The sequence below is a fragment of the Oryx dammah genome, unplaced genomic scaffold (assembly GCF_014754425.2).
Source record: "Oryx dammah isolate SB20612 unplaced genomic scaffold, SCBI_Odam_1.1 HiC_scaffold_3, whole genome shotgun sequence".
NCBI classification, from domain to species: Eukaryota; Metazoa; Chordata; class Mammalia; order Artiodactyla; family Bovidae; genus Oryx; species Oryx dammah.
The window spans coordinates 84,383,782-84,407,175 of NW_024070187.1; the positions used below are offsets into that span (position 1 = coordinate 84,383,782).

Genomic DNA, 23,394 nt, shown 5'->3' on the forward strand with positions numbered 1-23,394 from the left:
ATTGTTTACATAAAAAACAATTTTCTTTTGCTTTTGCTTTTGTTTTATTTTATTGGTATATCTCACATTCATTAAAACTTTAGTTTACAGATCTTACTTTGATTACATTGTGTATAGGATAGAAGGAACCCTAAGGCATAACTATTTTAAATTAGCTAAAGATATTCAAACATATATCATACTCATTGGAATTATTTATAGACATCTGGAAATCAGTTCTGAAAATGCTGAAAATTTACACTAAACTAAGGTAAATTCCAAGTTAAGTCATTTTGCAGTGAATGAAAGATAATATCAGCCAAGAAATAATACATCTAGTTATACACTCATGTTTATTCTTTTCAGTTATATTTGTCAAGGTTTTCAAATTCCACATACAGTTATTAATATGTATTTATCCATATGTATTTAAAGGTACATATACATATATATGTATATGTATATATATATACATATACCCCTTCATTATATACCAAATATACTAATAAATGGGAAAAAGTAGACTCAAATAACTTGGAATGTCTGATTATTTTTACTGAGGCTCTAACAACTTGAACAATTTGTGTGTACCTACATCATTCTCATAGATTATAGCTTTGTGTAATATTTACGATAAAGAAAAAGGGAAAGAAAATATTAAAGAGATAATCACAGAAAAAAATCTTTCTTACTCTTTCATACTAAGATCTCAATAATCTTGTGAACCTGATCATGATCTTTTGTATAATTCATTCTCTACTAGTTTAAAATGAAGAAGGTGAGGAAGGATGAAACAACTGTTTAATCTCAGATGTTAAGAAAACCCTTCCTAGATCTCAGTTTGGAACTTCAGTGTAGAGCCCTTCATTTGCTCCTCATAGTGCTTATCAAATTTCTCATTCAGGGCTACTGTAAAGTAATTCTTCCAGTCTCCTACCATTCCTATAACAGAAAAGAAAAGAAAGCAGTAAACACTATGTCTCCCAGTCAGAATAGTGAAATTTCTAATATCTTTCACTTTCATTAACACCGAATCAAATTTTATTTTTGCAACCCTTAATTGTAAGTATATACCATAAATACTATATATTTAAGAGTGCAAACAAGGATTTGTCCTGATTGTTTAAAAATAATAAAACAAATAAACATACAAAAAAAAAACCCAGCACATTTATTTCTCTGACCTTCCTTTCTTATGCTACTTAATTTTCTTCTCCAATTTCCTTTGAAATATTTGTGATCCATGTTTTACCTCTCCTGTGGTATTAAATATCATCTTCATGTTGATAACATTAAAGTCCAGAAAAATGTCTTCATACCCAAGTGCCTACCTGATGTGGCCACCTGTATTTCATAGGAACATCTCAAATTCATCCAGCTAAAAAATAAATTCATTTTCTTCCCCATCAGACTGCATTTTCTTTGAACCATTTTCCATAACCTGGTTAACTGAATGCAGATATCCATTGCATAAGTGTGGCTGTTGTCTTTAGGCCAGAATATCTAATTTTTTGTTTATATTCAGACTTTCTTCATAGCCATTGCCTCCTCCCCATTTTTACTGCCACCAACAGTTAGAGAAGCTCCTCAATATTTACCACCTGTGCTGTTACAGAAGTCCAGCAGGCTCTTCTTTGCTTTTCATCACATACAACTCTCCTCTGAAAGGAAGAACTCACTAGTACTTTAAATTAATCAGTAGTTCACTTGTCCTCTTAATCCAAGGAGCTCTAAACCTTCCCAATGAAATAATCCAAAAATCATAAGATTGAAAATGTGTCTTGAAAATCAGATTCTGTCAGAGGACTCAATAGTATGAAACACTTTACAAGCATGAAAATTATTTTTAGTTTATTGTTTTATCTTTAAAATATATGAAGACATTCTGGGGAAAGAAACTGAGATAATCTGAGTATAAGTAACCTAAATTTAATCTCGATGTTATTCCTTTTTCAGGGGTGCCCTGTTTTAACCCAATTGCAAGTTTGTTAATACAATTGTTTAAAAAATCCTTAACCCTATCATTGACAATTTGGTTCCAAGAGGAAGATTATTCTTTTATTTTATTTTATTATTTTTTCTTCCGGAAGGAAGATTATCCAAGTAACAGTGGAAGTCCCAATACTTTGCATATCCTATCAGTTCAGTTCACTTCAGTCACTTAGTCATGTCTGACCCTGCAACCCCATGAACTGCAGCACGCCAGGCCTCCCTGTCCATCACCATCTCCCGGGGTTCACTCGAATTCACGTCCATTGAGTCGGTGATGCCATCCAGCCATCTCATCCTCAGTCGTTCCCTTCTCCTCCTGCCCACAATCCCTCCCAGCATCAGAGTCTTTTCCAATGAGTCAACTCTTCGCATGAGGTGGCCAAAGTACTGGAGTTTCAGCTTTAGCATCATTCCTTCCAAAGAACACCCAGGGCTGATCTCCTTCAGAATGGACTGGTTGGATCTCCTTGCAGTCCAAGGGACCCTCAAGAGTCTTCTCCAACACCACAGTTCAGAAACATCAATTCTTTGGCTCTCAGCTCTCTTCACAGTCCAACTCTTGCATTCATACATGACTACTGGAAAAACCATAGCCTTGACTAGACGGACCTTTGTTGGCAAAGTAATGTCTCTGCTTTTCAATATGCTGTCTAGGTTGGTCATAACTTTCCTTCCAAGGAGCAAGCGTCTTTTAATTTCATGGCTGCAATCACCATCTGCAGTGATTTTGGAGCCCAAAAAAGTCTGACACTGTTTCCACTGTTTCCCCATCTATTTCCCATGAAGTGATGGGACCGGATGCCATGATCTTAGTTTTCTGAATGTTGAGCTTTAAGCCAACTTTTTCACTCTCCTCTTTCATTTTCATCAAGAGGCTTTTTTGTTCCTCTTCACTTTCTGCCATAAGGGTGGTGTCATCTGCATATCTGAGGTTATTGATATTTCTCCCGGCAATCTTGATTCCAGCTTGTGTTTCTTCCAGTTCAGTGTTTCTCCTGATGTACTCTGCATATAAGTTAAATAAGCAGGGTGACAATATACAGCCTTGACGTACTCCTTTTCCTATTTGGAGCCAGTCTGTTGTTCCATGTCTAGTTCTAACTGTTCCTTCCTGACCTGCATACAGATTTCTCAAGAGGCAGGTCAGGTGGTCTGGTATTGACATCTCTTTCAGAATTTCCCACAGTTTATTGTGATCCACACAGTCAAAGACTTTGGCATAGTCAATAAAGCAGAAATAGATGTTTTCTTTTCAACTCTCTTGCTTTTCCCGTGATCCAGTGGATGGTGGCAATCTGATCTCCTGTTCCTCTGCCTTTTCTAAAACCAGCTTGAACGTCAGGAAGTTCATGGTTCACATATTGCTGAAGCCTGGCTTGGAGAATTTTGAGCATTACTTTACTAGTGTGTGAGATGATTGCAATTGTACAGTAGTTTGAGTATTCTTTGGCATTGCTTTTCTTTGGAATTGGAATGAAAACTGACCTTTTCCAGTCCTGTGGCCACTGCTGACTTTTCCAAATTTGCTGGCATATTGGCAGCACTTTCACAGCATCATCTTTCAGGATTTGAAATAGCTCAACTGGAATTCCATCACCTCCACTAGCTTTGTTCGTAGTGATGCTTTCTAAGGCCCACTTGACTTCACATTCCAAGACGTCTGGCTCTAGATGAGTGATCACACCATCATGATTATCCGGGTCGTGAAGATCTTTTTTGTATGGTCCTTCTGTGTATTCTTGCCACCTCTTCTTAATAACTTCTGCTTCTGTTAGGTCCATATCCTATATACCTACGTACTTATGAACTGACTGTGTCTCATCAAGTACATGCCTCCTCCCAGGAGATGTCACCTGATTGTATTTTGATATTTTTACCAAGTTGAACAGTATTTTCTGCTTAGTGCTTTGAAACTTAGTGCTGTTTTAGCAGCTTTATAGAAGTATAATTAACACACAGAAAACTGTACATATTCAATATGTACCATTTGATGTTTGGACATTTGACATTTAGTCTTGAAAAATGTCTGCCACTTAGCTAGGGAAGAGCTGACTAACTGTTCTAAGGTTGTTTCCTCATCTCAAAATGAGATAATAGAAGTTTTTTCCTAACTCTTGTATTAGAATTTTAAAAAAGATAGAATTTACAGTTTGTATAATGTATGTGTGTAGCACCAAGGCATAAAGACTTAACAAATAATAGCTAGTAGGGTGTGGTATCGGAGAAGGCGATGGCACCCCACTCCAGTACTCTTGCCTGGAAAATCCCATGGACGGAGGAGCCTGGTAGGCTGCAGTCCATAGGGTTGCGAAGAGTCGGTCACAACTGAGCGACTTCACTTTCAGTTTTCACTTTCATGCATTGGAGAAGGAAATGGCAACCCACTCCAGTATTCTTGCCTGGAGAATCCCAGGGATGGCGGAGTCTGGTGGGCTGCCGTCTAAGGAGTCGCACAGAGTCGGACACAACTGAAGTGACTTACTAGTAGTAGTAGTAGGCTGTGGTATTAGTGCTAGTACTGAGCTGGGGTGACTGCTGGTGGTTCTTAATATAATTTGTTGTATGCACCAAATAATCAACATGTAATAGTAATTTATTAGTAATAGTACTAGTATTTTATGCTTCTGCAAAACCAGTCAATTACTATTAGTAATGTTTCTAATAGTAATTTCTTAGTAGTAGTATTAATATTTTATACTTCTGCAGAACTGATCACTCAAATATGGAAACAGCTCTGAAGAAAACAAGTGGGGTCCACAGGCATGAATAGACTTTAATAGATGTTTGCCTGTAAATGTTTAAACTTAGGCCTTCCTGTAGCAATGGAGGCGAATACCATGAGCATCTCACCTTTTCTCATGAAGGGAGATACTTTTTGGTTCATGATTTCATCTGGCACTGTTGTATAATTGGTAGATGGATTGTTCTTCATCTCCTCGAATGAAGTATGCTTTACAATCTTGTCCACAAGCTCATCTGATGCCTCCCTTCCCAGAAATTCAAACAATTTCATCACCTCTTTTCTGATATTCTAGGAAGAAAAACATATTTTGTTTTTGAAAAAAAAAAAAAAGGACACAATAAGAAAATCATTCTTCCCCTCTCCTCCCCACAATGATATTGGAAAGTAGGCTTCTAATGAACAGTTTACCTGTCAAACTTCAGCTTAAGTATCACCTTCTTTGGGATTATTTCCTTGACTATTCCAATTTAAGATAACTCTATTTTTGCTCCATAAATTCCATATAAATCTATTGTATCATATATGCATTCTCATGCATTTTTTATGTACTTGTTTCCACAAAAAAGATAGTATATCTACATATATGGTTAATGTCTTTTACTCTTACTTGATGTATTGCAGAAACAAGAGAAAACATTTATTCCTTTGCTCTTCATTTTTGCAAATAGAGAAGAAACATAAGCCTGGCCATTATTGATCAAAATAGGGAGTAAATGGATAGAGACAATTTGGGAGGGTGAAAGGGATGGATTAACTAATAAATTTTGTTCGTGTGCCTTTTAAATTTACTGTCTTCAATATTCTAGCTATAGAACACAAATTTAAGCAATATAATAGCAAACTACAAATCATGGTTGCTTCTCATTCAAATCTTTCTGCATTAAATTCTATAAAGAAATAATTCTGCTTCTAAAATAATATCCATAATTTTATTTTAAATATGTCCTCATCAAAACAATTCTAGAATTACTGTGAAATGAATTTCAATAATTGCTCAAAGATGTGAACAAGACCTGGATATCAATTGCTTTCTTGGTGCTAATAAAGAATAAGAGAAGAGGGCTTCCCTGGTGGCTCAGTGGTAAAGAATCCACCTGTGAATGCAGGAGACATGGGTTCAATCTCTGATCCAGAAGATCCCACTTGCCGTGGAGCAAATAAACCCATGCGTCACAGCTATCAAGCACGTGCCCTAGAGCCCGGGTACTGCAACTACTGAGCCCACATGCCCTAGAGCCCATCCTCAACAAGAGAAGCCACTGCTATGAGAAGCCTGGCCACCTCAATGTAGTGTAGCCCGTGGTCACCAGAACTAGGGAAAAGCCTGAGCTGCAATGAAGACCCAGCACAGCCAATAAATAAATATATATATATAATAAATTAGAGAAGATATTCCTTAATAAAAAGATCTAGTATTTTGTCTTTCATTTATAAATTATTTGATATGTTACATATATACTTTAAAGAATTAATATGAATGCAGCACCCTTACCTACTACCCAGTGCGTGTAAGAAAACATTCATAACTGGCTAAGTTCTTCCATTTGCAAGTTCCTAACTTCATTTTTTTCACTCTCCATTCCAATTTTCACAAATAACAACAACAAACAAACTTGCTGTCTTGAAATTGACCTACTCAATCCTGTGCCTTTACTCTGTAGATTTGAAACTCATTTATGTATCCCTAGACAACATATAGCTTGATTTTACTCAACTGACAAGCACATTTGAAATATATTCCTTTTCACTGCAATATAGTATTTAATTGTAGAATAATAGTATATACAATGCATTTATTCCTGAGTATATGTGTATTGGGGTTGTTTTTACAGTCGTGTGGAATGCTGTTATGGAGATTGCTGTGCATATAAACTAATATACACATCAGTATTTCTCATAAACATATATCTACTAGTGGAATTTGTGAGCCTTAAGTTATACACGTTTGCCCTCCCTAGGTGACATGTTGTCCACAACGTTTGTATATTCTTATACTCTTACCAGAAGTGTGTTACTTCTCACTAAGCCACATCCTGACTAGTATTTATTGTCAGACTACAGTTCGACTGGGCTTCCCTTGTAGCCCAGCTGGTAAAGAATCTGCCTGCAATGTGAGAGACCTGGGTTCAATCCCTGGGTTGTGTTGGGAAGATCCCTCGAAAGTAAGTATGGCAACCCACTCCAATATTCTTGCCTGGAGAATCCCCATGGACAGAAGAGCCTGGCAGGCTACAGTGTGTAATGAGTCAGATATGACTGAGCAACTAAGCATAGTCCAGTCAGACTACATCTCATTGTTGTCACTCTGCTGTGTGTGAAATAGCACCTCATAGACATTTTTATTTTGAATTACCCTGATTATTAAGGAAGCTAGAAAAAAAACTAGATTTTTAAGAAATTGTGATGTCATCATACTTTGGCATTTTGCTATTCTGGCATTCTCTTTACTCTCTTCTGGAAGTTTGACTTGATACATGTAAGATGTTATTACTCTATCCTACATATCCATTACTCTTTCTAAAGTATTCTATTTATCTCACTGAGGTACATCCTGTGGACTTTCCTCAGCATCATCTACCACATGACTAATTCACTATGTAGCCATGCCTTATCTGTTATTGAAGCCATCTTTTTGCTTTTCAAATTTTAATTTTTAGAAGTTATTTTAGAAATTCTGGTGTGCTGCTCTTTTTTTCCACCCAAATCTGCTTTGTCAATTTTAGTAACCTCTTGTTTCTTTGTAAGATTTTAAATTTCTTCTTTTATTTTTTTAAACATGTGAAGTATATTTTATGGTCTTTTTCTAATAATTCCATTATCTATGAATTTAGAGACCATTTAACTCTCCTTGTCCATTGTGATCCCTTTTGTGCATCTGCATCTGTGTGTGTGTGTGTTGTGTGTGGCTATAGCTTTGATTTAAGAACTCAAACTCTTTCCACTTTTATCTTTGGTAACATTTTTGAGACTTGAGTTTAAATGTGTTCATTTACAGAAGGTTTTTATTCACTACCTTCAATCTGTAGTAGAGTATCTGGATTATTGTAACTTTTGGAGGTGGCTGCATTATTTATTCGAAGGCAAAATTTTGCATCTACATTATTGTCAAATGCTAACATTTTGATAATTATGAAGTTGCCATGTCTTTTGAGTTTCTCACCTCCTTCATGTCTTCATAGAAAAGAAATAGCACTTGTGGATTCTTCCTCTTTTCCCACCAAGATTTTGTGTGTTCATACCAGGAACCATAAGGAACTAAGATCAGAGATAAAAACAGTGTGAGCTTGGGGCTGGTGCACTAAGCCCAGCTTGGAGCTGGTACGGGGAGGGAGAAGGGAGGGGTGTTCAGGATGGGGAACACGTGTATACCTGCGGCAGATTCATGTTGATGTATGGCAAAACCAATACAATATTATAATTAACCTTCAATTAAAATAAATAAGTTTATATTTTAAAAAAATGTGAAGACATAGCATCAACTCTACACTCAGACTCAGCTTGAAAATGAGGTTTCAGAGAAAAAAAATATAAATAAATGGTCATGGAATGAAAACTAGAGATCAGCTGCCCATCTGAGGCAAATTTCTGCAGGAAATATGTTGAAAAATCTACATACAGAAATATAATCTCAACTTTCATTATTATGACATAGTTTATAACTCAGAGGAAAAGTGATGGAAGTCTTTCCATTTGATTTAGAACTTATGAGAGTATTTTTGAAAATGGTGTGTGTGTGTGTGTCTCTGTGTGTGTGTCTCTGTGTGTGTGTTGTAAATGAAAGGAGTTGAGTAGTAGAACTATCAACATTTTTATGATTAGAATGCAGTCCAGATCTCAAATTTACCATTTAAAAAGTAGCTTTGGTAACTGAATAATTTATAATTATGTAATTTTTTTACACTGTTGCACTTTAAAGGGTAAAGGGGTGCTTTCTTAGGGATCCTTAGTTTCATTCTCACTTTAAAAAGTTAGAAGATTTTGGAGGTGATGTGATATGACCAAATATGGATTCTTCTTTTCTCTCCCTCATCTTTCCTCACATGTATCCAAGTGTTTCACCCAGTAAAAAGCTGACATAGTAATAATGATGATGTGTGAGCCAAAGTATTCTGCTTTGCATTAAGTCATTGGATATTTCTTTTGTTCTTTGACCTACTGACAATTATTTATTTATTTATAGTTAACCTAAAATAACATCAAAGGTGTAAACATAGTGATTCAATATTTGAATACATTACACACCAAAAGTTAGTATAAAATAATGACTATATTCCCTGTCTTGTCCATTACTTCCCTGTGATGTATTTATTTTATAGCTAGCAGTTTGGACTCTTAATCCCCTTCATCATTCTGCCCCTCCCCCATCCTTCTCCCTTATCAGTCAGTTCAGTTCAGTTCAGTAGCTCAGTCGTGTCCGACTCTTTGCGACCCCATGAATCGCAGCACGCCAGGCCTCCCTGTCCATCACCAACTCCCGGAGTTCACTCAGACTCACGTCCATCGAGTCAGTGATGCCATCCAGCTTTATGGTAACTGTTAATTTTTTCTCTGTACCTGTAGGTAGGTCTGCTTCTGTTTTGTCCCGTTTGTTTCTTTGCAGAAAAGTCATAAATGACTTTTACAGTGATCTTATTCATCTATTTTGCTGAGGTACAGCATTATCTTTATCCGTTTTCCAATGCATGTTTTGATGATCTTGAGGCATGTAATTTATTCGTGCTTTAGCATAAAATTTTCCAAAGGTAGCCACAAACATAAAGCACATATACCACACTTTTATTGAGTCAATATTAAGAGTCCCTTGGACTGCAAGGAGATCCAACCAGTCCATTCTGAAGGAGATCAACCCTGGGATTTCTTTGGAAAGAATGATGCTAAAGCTGAAACTCCAGTACTTTGGCCACCTCATGCGAAGAGTTGACTCATTGGAAAAGGCTCTGATGCTGGGAGGGATTGGGGGCAGGAGGAGAAGGGGACAACCGAGGATGAGATGGCTGGATGGCATCATGAACTCGATGGACGCGAGTCTGAGTGCACTCCGGGAGATGGTGACGGACAGGGAGACCTGGCGTGCTGCGATTCATGGGGTCGCAAAGAGTCCGACACTACTGAGCGACTGAACTGAACTGAACTGATTAATTTTGGGGGATATAAATGACATTATTATCCTTTTCCTTACACTTATTATTAAGGAGTCAGAATAGCCTTCTTTAGTTAATACTAGATTATTCTGAACGCTTTCTTTCTCAAACCTGAGTACTCTATTGCTTTAGTCTGGAGTTAAATAAAAAGACAAAATTTCCTAGAATTTCTGCTCAAGTAACTCTTGTACTATTCTAAGAAATCTGGTTGAGTTATTCAGACTGTACAGTGGGTAGAATGAGTAAGAATTTTGTAGATATTCAGACTTCTTTGTGAATGCTGGCCTCATTTATTATCTGAAATTTTTGTTAAATACAAATGAACAAGTTCTCTCCTCTATCTTTTTCCTTCTTGTTCGGTGAAGTTATAATCACACACTGTGAAGTACCTCTGTAATAACAAGACATGAAAGAGAATTGGACACCCACGTATACATATATATACCTACTTGTAGGCACTGTACTCGAGTGTCCAGATTTTTGCCATTCCTATCTGGAAAAACTATGCTTGTTCTAGGTTCAAGGGCTTCTAGAACTTCTGTGTTTTAATTAAGGACCAGGGAGGATAACAGACCAGAACAGAAAGCAAAAATTATCCCCAAAGATGTCATTTGCCTTGTATCATTTACCTTGAAAGAATTCAGAAAAAGAAACTCTTCATACCTTCCCCATTCATGAATTTCTCCACAAAATCTTGAAAAGAACCAGGATCTGGATTAGCAGTCACCATTAAAAAGAAAAAATAATAAGAAATAACCACATCCTTGGCATTCCGGGAAAGATAGATGATCTAAGGAAGATGAAATTAAACTTAGTTATTAAATCACCTACTATTTTTCAAATATAGTCACATCAAGATTTAAAAAGAAAAAGTTTATGTTTTTAACTGTAAACATAACATATATTTGCTTTAGAAAATTTACAAAATATTAAAATTACAAAAAAGGAAATTCCTTCAATAAACTGAAATGACAACATCTTTTGTATTGCTGTTCAATGTTAGTTTTCACTTTTCATTTTTATGCCATTTTCACATGTTTCATTTGAGAGCCTCAAATTCCATTGATATAAATTGGGTGAGGCAGATTATTATCTCCAAATTATAAGTGAAGAAACTAAACTAAATATGAGTCAGAATACATGGTTGAGAATTAATCAATGAGAGTAAGTGATTTGATAAATCATTCAGTCAAAAATAAAGTCCTCTGGCTTTTATACTACACAATAATCCTGCATAACAATTTTAAAAAGGTCCTATTATTTTCTTACTCACAGTCTTGAAGAAAAGCTAATTTTTATGGGATGCTTAGACCCCTGATACTCCATGCTTCCCTCGTGGCTCAGTGGTAAAGAATCTGCCTGCCAATGCAGGAGTCAGGGGTTGGATCCTTGGGTCAGGAAAATCCCCTGGAGTAAGGAAATGACAACCCACTACAGGATGCTTGCCTGAGAAACCTCACGGACAGAGGAGCCTGGCAGGCTACAGTCCATGGGGTCGCAGAAGAGTCAGACATGACCTAACAACTAAACAACAACTCTGCATTGCAGGAAAAGACCTGCACAAGTAGACTCTGCCTCTCTATGGTCTTCCACTTCTTCCTTCAGGCACCTGAGCCATGCCGTGGTCTATGGCAGCTCTTGATTTTCCACTCTTTAGTGGATCTGATAAGGCTCACTAATCTGTCTTACTCAAGTTTCTATATTTTCAAACAATTTTAAAGAAATTTGTTTGAATATTCTAAGAAGTAGCTCCAAATACTACAGAAAAAGTCAACTTTCTTTCTCAACAAAGCTATCATTGGCCATATGAAACTTTTCCACATTTATTTAAAATTTTCCCTAGCCCTTTTTGCTTATAAACTGAATGGAACTCTTTGCCACTATATATATATATATATGTCCACAAATTTGCTTTATCATTTTTATTTCTTTTTTTGTTCATACTGTTCCCTCTGTCTTGAATATTCTCTGCATCTCAAAATACAATCTGTATTAAAGTTTTGCTCCAGGTCGTACATGAAGCTTTCTTTTTTTTCCTAATGTACTGTTTTTTTTATTGAGTTATAGTTGATGTACAATATTATATGTTTTAGGTGTATAACATTGTGATTAATTTTTAAAGATTACCTCCATTTGTAGCTTTATTTTATTCCCTGTGTTGTGCAATATATCATTGTAGCTTATTTTATACATAGTAGTTTGTACCTCTTAGTTCCCTATTCTTCAAGGTGAAGAGGGAATGTAAAAGCAACCCCTCTTTCCTTAAACTTCCATTAGTTTATCTTCTCTCCATTTTGGAAAATTTGATTCTATACACTAACTTTTTACTGTGCATGCTCTTCCTGCCTTTGAGGAAAATCTAGGTCTTTCCCCTCATCTCTCTCAAGTCAAAGTTTCTAGTTTGTCCATAATTCACTTGGGATATAATATGTCTTAAAAATCCTACACTTGAAAAAACCCTGTAATAATTCATTCTTCTCCTAACTGAAGCCATTTTTAAACTTATGGTCACTCCCTTGCTTTAACTTAAGATTTGAACATCAGACTCATAATATTACTCTCCATTCCAAAGCTTTTCATCATGCTGTGTAATTTTAGTATTTGTATACATGATCCATCAGATTCTCTAGGTTCTTGGGGTCTTTGGTCATTACCTCTATTTTAGTTCAGTTAGCAACATTTGTAGCCAAATCTTGAAACTAGTCTGGTACCTTAAAGGTTCTGAAGACTTGCCCTTGAGCACCATGATTTCTTCCAAGACAGTTTTGTTTCTTTATCCTTTCTTTCTTATCAAGGATATATCTCTTCTGCAACAACTCCAAAGCCTCAAGTTTACTGACTTCAATTGCTTCTTTTAGCTTTTAGCTTGTTCCTTTTTTCACTCTCTCTTTTTTTTTAACCACTTAAAGTTTTTAGTTCAAAACTCCAAACACACTTTTACCAATAGTTTCAATCCACCTGTCTTCTTGTCCACCAGTGAATCACCCCAGAAGTACTCAAGTTGTGGTTCATCCAATGGTCTCCTACTCTTTGATGATCCCTGAGATAATAAGCAGGCTTTTGAAGACTATAGCTATTGTAAAGGTACAGAATCTTTTCATGTACAAGTAAAGGGATAACACCAAGACTTCATTCCATTTTTCAAAGAAAAAAAGTAACTTGGCCAAATATCTTGAAAAAATAGTAATCACATATTTCCCAGAAGATACATATAAATAGTATTTATTAAAGAGAGAACTCTTATGTATGACTTCAAAAGGATGTAATGTGATCTTTCTAGGATTGCTTATGATAAAAGCAAACAAACAAAAAACATTGGAATCTTCAAAAGTTTGCACTATGTAGCTCTAGAAAATGTCATATATACCATGTTATATCACAGTACAAAATAGAAATACTTCATGACTCTGATAGATCCCTTTTTTGTCAATAATGACTACATATAATACTTTAATATCTCATATGTTTAGTATGGATCATAGTGTGTCCTAGTAAAACTAGTAAGGTCTTGAGGAACAACATCAGTGGTCTAAGACAATGTTTGGCCTGTACTTTAGGATTCCATGTTATTATTCTTTCTAAAAAGCAAAACTGATCATCTCAATCAGCAGCTTAATATGGCTGTAACTCCTCATTATCATCAAAGTAGAGCCCAAACTTCATAAGTTGGCTTCCATATCTGTTACAAACAAACCCAGCTCATCTCCCATCACCTATCCAACCAGTACAGGCACTCAGCCTTCTAGCTAAATTGAACTGGTTTCACATCCCACTTTGGGTTGCCTCAAAGATTATATAGACTAATTCTTATGCATCCTTCACAAAGCAGATGAGATGTTACTTGCTTTAAGGTTCCTTCTCTGCCCTCAATACCTAGGCCAGAATTCTTCCTTTACTTGATTTATATCACCTTCTGTAGTGTCTGTTATTTATCCCTTTCCCCTGTGAACCATGTGTCCATGAAGACAAAGATTACATGTGTATTTGTTATATTGCTGGCTCATGATAGGCACTCAATAAATAATCATTCTATCATTTTTGTCTGGTTTATCCTTGCCTAGCTCATTTGCATGCCTCACAAGGCCAAGCACAATAGTTTGCAAAAAGAGTACATTGACTACAATTACTAATAATAACAAATAAAAGTAGCCATTGTAAATTATTTATAACATGCTAGGTACTATGTTAAGCACTTCACAAGCATTATTCTAGCTAATCCTTATAACAACTCTATGTGAAATGCAATTATTATCCCTCTTTTACACATGAGGAAACTTCAGCTTCCTGAAAGCTTAGAGAGTTTATCTGTTTTTCTGAGAATCAGCTCTGGAGATAGAATTGAAGTCTAGACTTTCTAACTATACTATGATCCACATTTTTAAAATGTTTATAGATTCAGTGAAGAAATAAATAAACAAGTGTATATAAGATGTAGGATATTACCTAACTTTATCATTGTAACATTCTTTGAGTTGGGTGAAGTTCTAAGAACACTTGACTGTGTTACCTTACAGTTCTTTTCCCAAAATGAGACTGGAAGAAGCTCAGCAGGCAAGTGAGTCTTCACTATTCTAGGAGATGCTATCATCTCTTTTAATTGTTTTACTCCTAATTAAAAAAAAAGTTGGACAACTTCAAAAATTATAAATATTTGTATGGATTTTTACAGATTTTTAAAATAGAAACATCTATGCATTCTATATTATGTTCATAATAATGTTATACATTTACTATGACAGAAGTTTATATAAATAAAATCATACAGAAAAAAATAGATTAAATAAATTTTCCCCACTTTGAAAAAAATCATTATTAACATTTTGGTAAGCATCCTTCCATACAACTATATCTATATGCCCAGACTCATAGCCATATAAATACCAGACACACAGATGAAATTTTTTAATATCGTATAACTGCATTTTTCTTAATATTTTATACCAACACTTCAGTGAAAACAGACATATGATATCATAATATGTTTAATGACTTCATGTCATTTTTACCTTCCATTGATTAATATTTATATTGTCTCTAATTTTTTACAATAATAAAAGAATCTGTGATGAACATCTTTTTGCATATCCTTGAAAATTTATGGATATGTCCCTAGTGGTTAAAGTATCACTGCATCTATCCCAAGGAGAGATATAATTCTCATATATTACTAGGCTCTGATGAAAGCATGTCAGAGCTATCCTCACTCACTCTATTCCAGGAATATGCTATACTATAAACTCTGTCAAGATTTAAATTACATACCTCCCTATGTAGACGACATAATACTAACTGCCATTTAATACTATTGCCAAAAAATACTATTTTGCATACAGTCTTTCTTGCACCATTTACACCCACACATTAAAATATATGTGTAAAGCTTTTAAAATTAACTTATGTATTACCATTCATAAAGTGATCAGTGCTACATTCCAGGTAAGGAACTCTATTAAAAATGACTTCTTTGCACTTTTCCACATCACCGTTAGCATAAATCATGCATATAATTTCACTAATCCACGTTGTACCTGAAAAAATTAAACACACCTGAGTCTCTCATTGACAATGCATATTGATAATGCAGGGATCAATGTATTTGTAGTTGGATAAAGTAAGAAGCTACCAATGAAATAGTATTTGAAAGCTGTCAGAATCATGGCAGGACACAAAAACTATTTCCCCTAATATTTACTCTTATAGGATCCAAACATAGCATCAAAAATAAGGATGAACATAGTTGTAATAAATTACACCTATGATAGAAATTTGACTTTGTCAAAAATGAATTGTGATATTGTACAAGCTGATAACTTATTTGGATCTAAATTTTCACATCTAAAAATAAGCAAGCTTTCAACCACAGGGTTTCTCAATAGCTTTTATGCCTCAGGTTGAGTCCTAGTGCAGAGAATATAGAAAAGAATAAGTCTGGTCTTGTCCTGTGATATTCAAGGGCCCTCAGAAGAGTCAGAAACAGTGCTCAATAATTACACTTCATTTTTCTTAAGATGCTGTAATACAGATGGGCACAGGGATTTAAAGAACTGTTCTTGCCTGGAGAATCCCAGGGACAGGGCAGCCTGGCAGGCTGTCGTCTCTGGGGTCACAAAGAGTCGGACACGATTGAAGCGACTTAGCTGCAGCAGCAGCAGCAGCAAAGGAGGACTTTATGTGCTTCTGCTGTTGCCATAATGTTTCCACAAGAAAGAAATGACTTTAAGAGAACATGGTAATTGAGTTTGGCCTTAACACATTATTGGCAGAAATTCACTAGTTGTGTAAGATAGGAGAGAGCTCTATCAGACAGAAGAACTCTCTCTCCTTTTTTTAAAATCATCACCAGACATTTACAAATAGTAAAGTGGTGAAGAAATGAATTGGATGTAGATTGCTTCTGTTGAGACTCTTCTGCAACCCCATGAACTGTATGTAGCCTGCTAGGCTCCTCTGTCCAAGGGATTCTCCAGGCAAGAATACTGGAGTGTGTTGCCATTTCCATCTCCATGGATGTAGATTATAAAACCTAAATCAGAGGCTACTTGAAGGGATGAATGGAGATGAGGATGCAGTGTCAAGCAGACACCAAGCCTACAAAGCCTTGTAATTCATACTAGAGTTCAAGTCATTTCTAAAAGATTTTAAAGGTCATTGCCATACATCAAGCAAGAAAACAAGGTTATAAGGATCATGTTTTGGAAGAATTCCTCTAGTGGCAGAGTAAATACAATAATGGAATGAAGGGTCATAAGATGGTGACAAGAAAACTAGAAACTGAGTCTGAGGCATATCTATGAGACTAAAAGGGCAAAACTGATTGATTGATTGAATATGGAAGATGAAGAAGTTAAGAGAAACTGATTCTGAAATACCACTCATATGTCCTCAGTTTTGTGCTGACATTGGTCCAGACAGGAAAGAGAATGGAAGAACACTTTAGAGTCAGAATAGCCTAAGGTATATTAAACGTTTGACATATTTAAGTACTAATTGGAACAACCAGATAGAGAAGAAGTCTGGATTGGACTTTCTAATTTCTAAAGTTCTAAGATTGTAAGACTATGGCTAACAAGTTAATTTCAGGAAAATATAGAATAGAGCTTCAGAGATGGACTTTAGAAAGAGGAACTGATTAGTAAAAAGTGCTAATTTTTTAAAAAATCCACAAAAAATACTTATACTTTGTCTATACAGCAATGACAACAAGGACATAAAGACAGAAGGGTAATTTTAAATTTTACTGATGGTTCTATAGTCATCCATCTATATTATCTGACTTTCTTATATGGCCAACAATACCCATTTATCACTGTGCTGCTCAAATTATATGTACAGATTGTGGTTTTAGAACAGAGCTATCAGTTCAGCTCAGTTCAGTCACTCAGTCGTGTCAGACTCTTTGCAACCCCATGAATTGCAGCACGCCAGGCCTCCCTGTCCATCACCAACTCCTGGAGTTCACTCAGATTCACGTCCATCGAGTCAGTGATGCCATCCAGGCATCTCATCCTCTGTCGTCACCTTCTCCTGCCCCCAATGTGTCTCAACATCAGGGTCTTTTCCAATGAATCAACTCTTTGCATGAGGTGGCCAAACTATTGGAGTTCCAGCTTTAGCATCAGTCTTTCAAAGAACACCCAGGTCTGATCTCCTTTAGGATGGACTGGTTGGACCTCCTTGCAGTCTAAGGGACTTTCAAGAGTCTTCTCCAACACCACAGTTCAAAAACATCAATTCTTCGGCACTAAGCTTTCTTCACAGTCCAACACTCACATCCATACTTGACTACTGGAAAAACCATAGCCTTGACTAGACAGATCTTTGTTGGCCAAGTAATATCTCTGCTTTTTAATATGCTATCTAGGTTGGTCATAACATACCTTCCAAGAGTAAGCATCTTTTAATTTCATGGCTGCATTCACTATCTGCAGTGATTTTGGTGCCCCCAAAAATAAAGTCTGACACTGTCTCCACTGTTTCCTCATCTATTTCCCATGAAGTGATGGAACCAGATGCCATGATCTTAGTTTTCTGAATGTTGAGCTTTAAGCCAATTTTTTCACTCTCCTCTTTCACTTTCATCAAGAGGCTTTTTAGTTCCTCTTCACTTTCTGCCATAACGGTGGTGTCATGTGTATATCTGAAATTATTGATATTTCTCCCAGCACTCTTGATTCCAGCATGTGCTTCTTCCAGCCCAGCGTTTCTCATGAGGTTCGTGACATTGTACAGGGTACAGGGATCAAGACCATCCTCATGGAAAAGAAATGCAAAAAAGCAAAATGGCTGTCTGAGGAGGACTTACAAATAGCTGTGAAAAGAAGAGAAGGAGAAGTGAAAAGCAAAAGAGAAAAGGAAAGATATACTCATCTGAATGCAGAGTTCCAAAGAATAGCAAAGAGAGATAAGAAAGCCTTCCTCAACGATCAATGCAAAGAAATAGAGGAAAACAACAGAATGGGAAAGACTAGAGATCTCTTCAAGAAAATGAGACATACCAAGGGAACATTTCACACAAAGATGGGCTCGATAAAGGACAGAATGGTCTGGACCTAACAGAAGCAGACGATATCAAGAAGAGGTGGCAAGAATACACAGAAGAACTGTACAAAAAAGAGATTTATGACCCAGATAATCACGATGGTGTGATCACTCACCTAGAGCCAGACATCCTGGAATGTGAAGTCAAGTGGGCCTTAGAAAGCATCACTATGAACAAAGCTAGTGGAAGTGATGGAATTCCAGTGGAGTTATTTCAAATCCTGAAAGATGATGCTGTGAAAGTGCTGCACTCAATATGCCAGCAAATTTGGAAAAGTCAGCAGTGGCCACAGGACTGGAAAAGGTCAGTTTTCATTCCAATCCCAAAGAAAGGCAATGCCAAAGAATGCTCAAACTACTGTACAATTGCACTCATCTCACACACTAGTAAAGTAATGCTCAAAGTTCTCCAAGCCAGGCTTTAGCAATACATCAACCGTGAACTTCCAGATGTTCAAGATGTTTTTAGAAAAGGCAGAGGAACCAGAGATCAAATTGCCAACATCCATTGGATCATCAAAAGAGCAAGAGAGTTCCAGAAAAACATCTATTTCTGGTTTATTGACCGTGCCAAAGCCTTTGACTGTGTGGATCACAATAAACTGTGGAAAATTCTGAAAGAGATGGGAATACCAGACCACCTGACCTGCCTCTTGAGAAACCTGTATGCAAGTCAGAAAGGAACAGTTAGAACTGGACATGGAACAACAGACTGGTTCCAAGTAGAAAAGGAGTAAATCAAGGCTGTATATTGTCACCCTGCTTATTTAACTTATATGCAGAAAATAGAGCTATAATATGCCACCATTTTCTGTGTATATACCAGAACTTTTATAATCTGTCCTTATTTAATACAGAGAATGAATGTGGAAGAAATGGCTTAATATTTAACAGAAAAGGTGGATTTTTCTTTTCTAGGTGAAAAGGGAACAACTCTGACATAACAAAGAGACTTACCAGATTTGGGATAGGTGACAATGACAACGTCATCTGGTTTTGCCTCAAATTTCTCCACATCTTGCCAATACTTGATAAATTTCTTATACAATGGTATTCCACTGATTCTGCCAAAGTAATCTTTATAAGCAGGTTTGGAAGAACTCATCATGGAGTGGTACACTGAAAGAAAAAAAGGTATGTTTTCCACTTCACATGCACTTTAAGTTGTTTTAATATTAATAGTAGTCCTGTACATCAAATTTCTCTTGGGTGTCTAGCATTTCATATATGTTGAACATATAGGGTAATAATATTAAAGAAATGTATAACATAGCCTTGGTGCTTTAAGAGTTTCTAATCCTATTACTAGAGAAGGCAATGGCACCCCACTCCAGTACTCTTGCCTGGAAAATCCCATGGATGGAGGAGCCTGGTAGGCTGCAGTCCATGGGGTCGCTAAAAGTCGGACATGACTGAGCGATTTCACTTTCACTTTTCACTTTCATGCACTGGAGAAGAAAATGGCAACCCACTCCAGTGTTCTTGCCTGGAGAATCCCAGGGATGGGGGAGCCTGATGGGCTGCTGTCTATGGGGTCGCACAGAGCCATCTATGGGGTCGCACAGAGTCGGACACGACTGAAGCGACTTAAGTCTAACATATAAAAGAATAAGTAGTACAAAGGACAAAAATGTTACATGTTTTAAAACTATGTACAAAATGTGTGCTACATTGACAAAAGCCTTGATTTCTCTGTCAAAACTGATAAAACATATAAAAAGACTAAGAGATTGAGAAAATGCAGCAATATTTTGTCAAAGAATCCCTTTAATTAATTCTGTATACATTAAATAACAATAAATTTTGATGGCCACATTTGATAGCTATTGCCAGATGTCGAAGTCAAAGCTTTCTTTGATCCTGAATATGTTCCATTCAATGAAAAAAATAAAATAAAATCCTTGGTGAGTATATTAAAAAGATGAAAATAATGACACTGTAATGGATATGTCTAAGACACGGATTCTGGAAGGTACAGAAGATTTTTGAATGACCCCCTAGCATTACTTATACTTTGCTCTCTCACTTCATCAGTAAAGTTGACACTCTCATTGAGTGACTTGTGTGAAAATTATAAGGTTAAACAACATGGTTATCATTGACAGTGCCTGATCCCATGATACCTCATTTCATGTTCAGAGTAAGCCTTAGACTTTTTAATTAGACAAACTTTCCTTAATTGGCTTTCAACTTCTCTCATTACCTTTTTCCTCTGCAAATTTACTCCATTCTGAGTTTGTGATATAGCATCTCAACAAATGTTATCCTTCTTTGATATTACCCTCACAGGATCTCCTTTATTTTTCTTTTAAGACTTGAGGTATTACTGAGTAAAGTGAGGCTCATCATGCCAGAGAACTGGGCAATATTCAGTTACAAGACTGCCTCAGGATTGTTGTTATTGTTTAGTAGCTAAACCATGTCCAACTCTTTGCAACTCCATGGTCTGTAGCCCTCCAGGCCCCTCTATCCATGAGATTTCCCAGGAAAGAATACTGGAGTAGGTTGCCATTTCCTTCTCTAGGGGATCTTTGGGATCTTCCCAATCTTCCTGACCCAGGGATCAAACCCACATCTCTTGCACTGGCAGGCAGATTCCTTCCCACTGAGCCACCAGGAAAGCCCATAGTTTCTGCAGTACAACAAAGTGAACCAGCTATATGTACACATACATTCCTTTCTTTTCAAACCTCCCTCCTGACCCCCATCTCACCCCTCTAAGTTATCACAGAGCACCGAGCTAAGCTCCCTCTGCTATACAGCAGCTTCCCACTAGCGAACTGTTTTACACGATAGGACCTCCCTTTTATCCACTGTCACAAAAAAAAAACCAACCCTGTAGGATAACTTGTTATATGCTCATACACATGATCGAACCCAGGTCTCCTGTGTCTCCTGCATTGCAGGATGATTCTTTACCTGCTGAGCATCAGGGATGCCTGCAGCCTGCCAAACTCCTCTCTCTATGGGATTTCCCAGGCAAGAATACTAAAGTGGTAACCATTCCCTTCTCCAGGGCAATCTTCCAGGGATCGAACCCGGGTCTCCTGCATTGCAGGCAGATTCTTTACCATCTGAGCCACCAGGGAAACCCCTAAAAATCTGTACATCAAAGATATTTTATAACTTCATGTTTTGATGTTTCATAAGTTTATTGGTTATTTTAATCATTTTGGTCAATTTTGTCCATCAGAAGTGGTTTTTTTTCCTAAATGATATATAGCAGGTAATTTATGATTGATTTATAAATTGAAGATATCTGAAGTGTTCCCATCTTATACTGCCCGTTGTTTTTAATTTTTAATGGTTTATATAGAAATTTATTGCTTATATAATCACTAGGGGAAAAAAAATGTGTACAAAAGGCATACATTGTCCTGCCTATTGATTTGTTTATTCATATGAACAACTTGCTTGGTGTTCTGCCAGGTTTGTAAGAATTGGCTTATAGTCAAGTGGGAGTAGCTGATTTATTATCAAAAACAGTTGGCTGACTTCTGACTGACCCTTCATGGTCAATTTTAATCTCAGGGTTAAACTAGGTGGCATGTAATAAAATCCCTTGCTTTGTTTAGCTTCTTTTGGTGAGTTATCTCATCTTGTAATGTACAGATTCACCTCTAGCTGCTTTCTTCTTTCTCAAAAGACATAGTTCAGTTCGAAATTGTCAACTTCATTCCCTAACTGAGTGTGTAGGGTGCTATTGTCTAGAAACACTGACTAAAAATTATTAGAATTGTGATTCATGAATTCAGTTGAGGAAAGAAATATGTTTCTTCTTTTCTTTGTATTTCCTCTTCCCTTCCTCTTTCTTTCTCTCTTTCTCCACCTTCCCCTCCTCTACTCCCCAGTCTGCCTTTCATTCAGCGAGTATACTCTCTGTGAGTTCCTCTGCTGTTACCAGGCACAGTGATAAGTCTGAATATCAGGATGAGTACAGATGCAAAGGCCTTGCTTCAGCCTCACCTTCTACAACCTAATTTGGATTTGAGCAAAGTGGCTGAAAGGAGAGAATATCTTTTTGGACATTTTTCTATCCTGAACCATAGTACTGAGTCACAAAATAGATGCTAAAAAATCTTTATTAAACTCAATTGTTTCATTGTTAGATCAAATCTCTTCAGGTTTTCTAATATCCACTAACAATTCCTAGATGAAAGAGCCACTGTCCTGCCAATGGTGTACCTTGTCAACTACTTACTAAGGACTTGGATTTCTGCTCTTGAAGGTCAAATATCTCTCACTTAAAAGTAACAGTAATATTTGCAAGTTCCCTGTTAGTAATAGATTGCTTCTGACATATTTCACAGAAGTAAACATCTGACTAGAAATAAGTCTCCACTTTAACTTTTCTACTCTGCTTGCTTTGTTCTCACTTCAGTAAAATAGAGAACATGTTTAACATGCAGGATTTACAAGGCAACTATGATACTAAATTTTATGTTAAAACTCTTTAATTTAAACAGCAAAACACTATATAAGTATATTATTTTTAATGATAAGTGATCTTTTATCACAAAGTGATTATTTGCTTTACACTAAGTAAAATATTGATAAAAAACTTTATTTTCTATATTTCCTTTCTAACATAGTTTTATAATAAGTAATTCTGTATTTTCTATATCTAAAATCTAAATATTAATATCAGCAATAATAATAGAGATAAAACCTGTCCAGATGATCCTGTGAAAGAAACTGGGTGATCCAATTCAGTTTTCTTCAATCCCCACTCAGGTTTCAAGCTGCAAAAAAAGATGAGAACTATTGTGCATTTGGAATGTTTCTGGTGAGTTTTTATTCTGAATACCAGAGAAGGAGGCGGAGATTAACTTGTGAGTCTAGGCTTTCTGGATTTCATGATGCAATGGGGTAAAACAAATATGGAATCATACCTGCAGGTGCAGTGAGCCACACAGTCATGTTTATTCACACAGATATTAGAGGTTCTCCAGTTATTTATCATTCTTGGTTCTTAGGCAAATTTCTAAATTTGCCAGTAGC

At 36.4% G+C, this 23,394-nt stretch overlaps 1 protein-coding gene across 1 annotated transcript; it reads right to left on the reverse strand.

The window, feature by feature from the left end:
- Window positions 1–25: 25 nt before the first annotated feature.
- Window positions 26–23,171, reverse strand: LOC120862209 (sulfotransferase 1E1). Its single transcript, XM_040238333.1, has 8 exons — window positions 23,063–23,171; window positions 19,351–19,512; window positions 15,261–15,383; window positions 14,363–14,463; window positions 10,519–10,645; window positions 7,875–7,969; window positions 4,822–5,002; window positions 26–921 (listed from the first exon to the last, which is right to left on the reverse strand). Exons 2-8 carry the CDS (start codon window positions 19,499–19,501, stop codon window positions 809–811), a joined length of 891 nt encoding a protein of 296 aa, XP_040094267.1. The 5' UTR covers window positions 19,502–19,512; window positions 23,063–23,171; the 3' UTR covers window positions 26–808.
- Window positions 23,172–23,394: the final 223 nt, after the last annotated feature.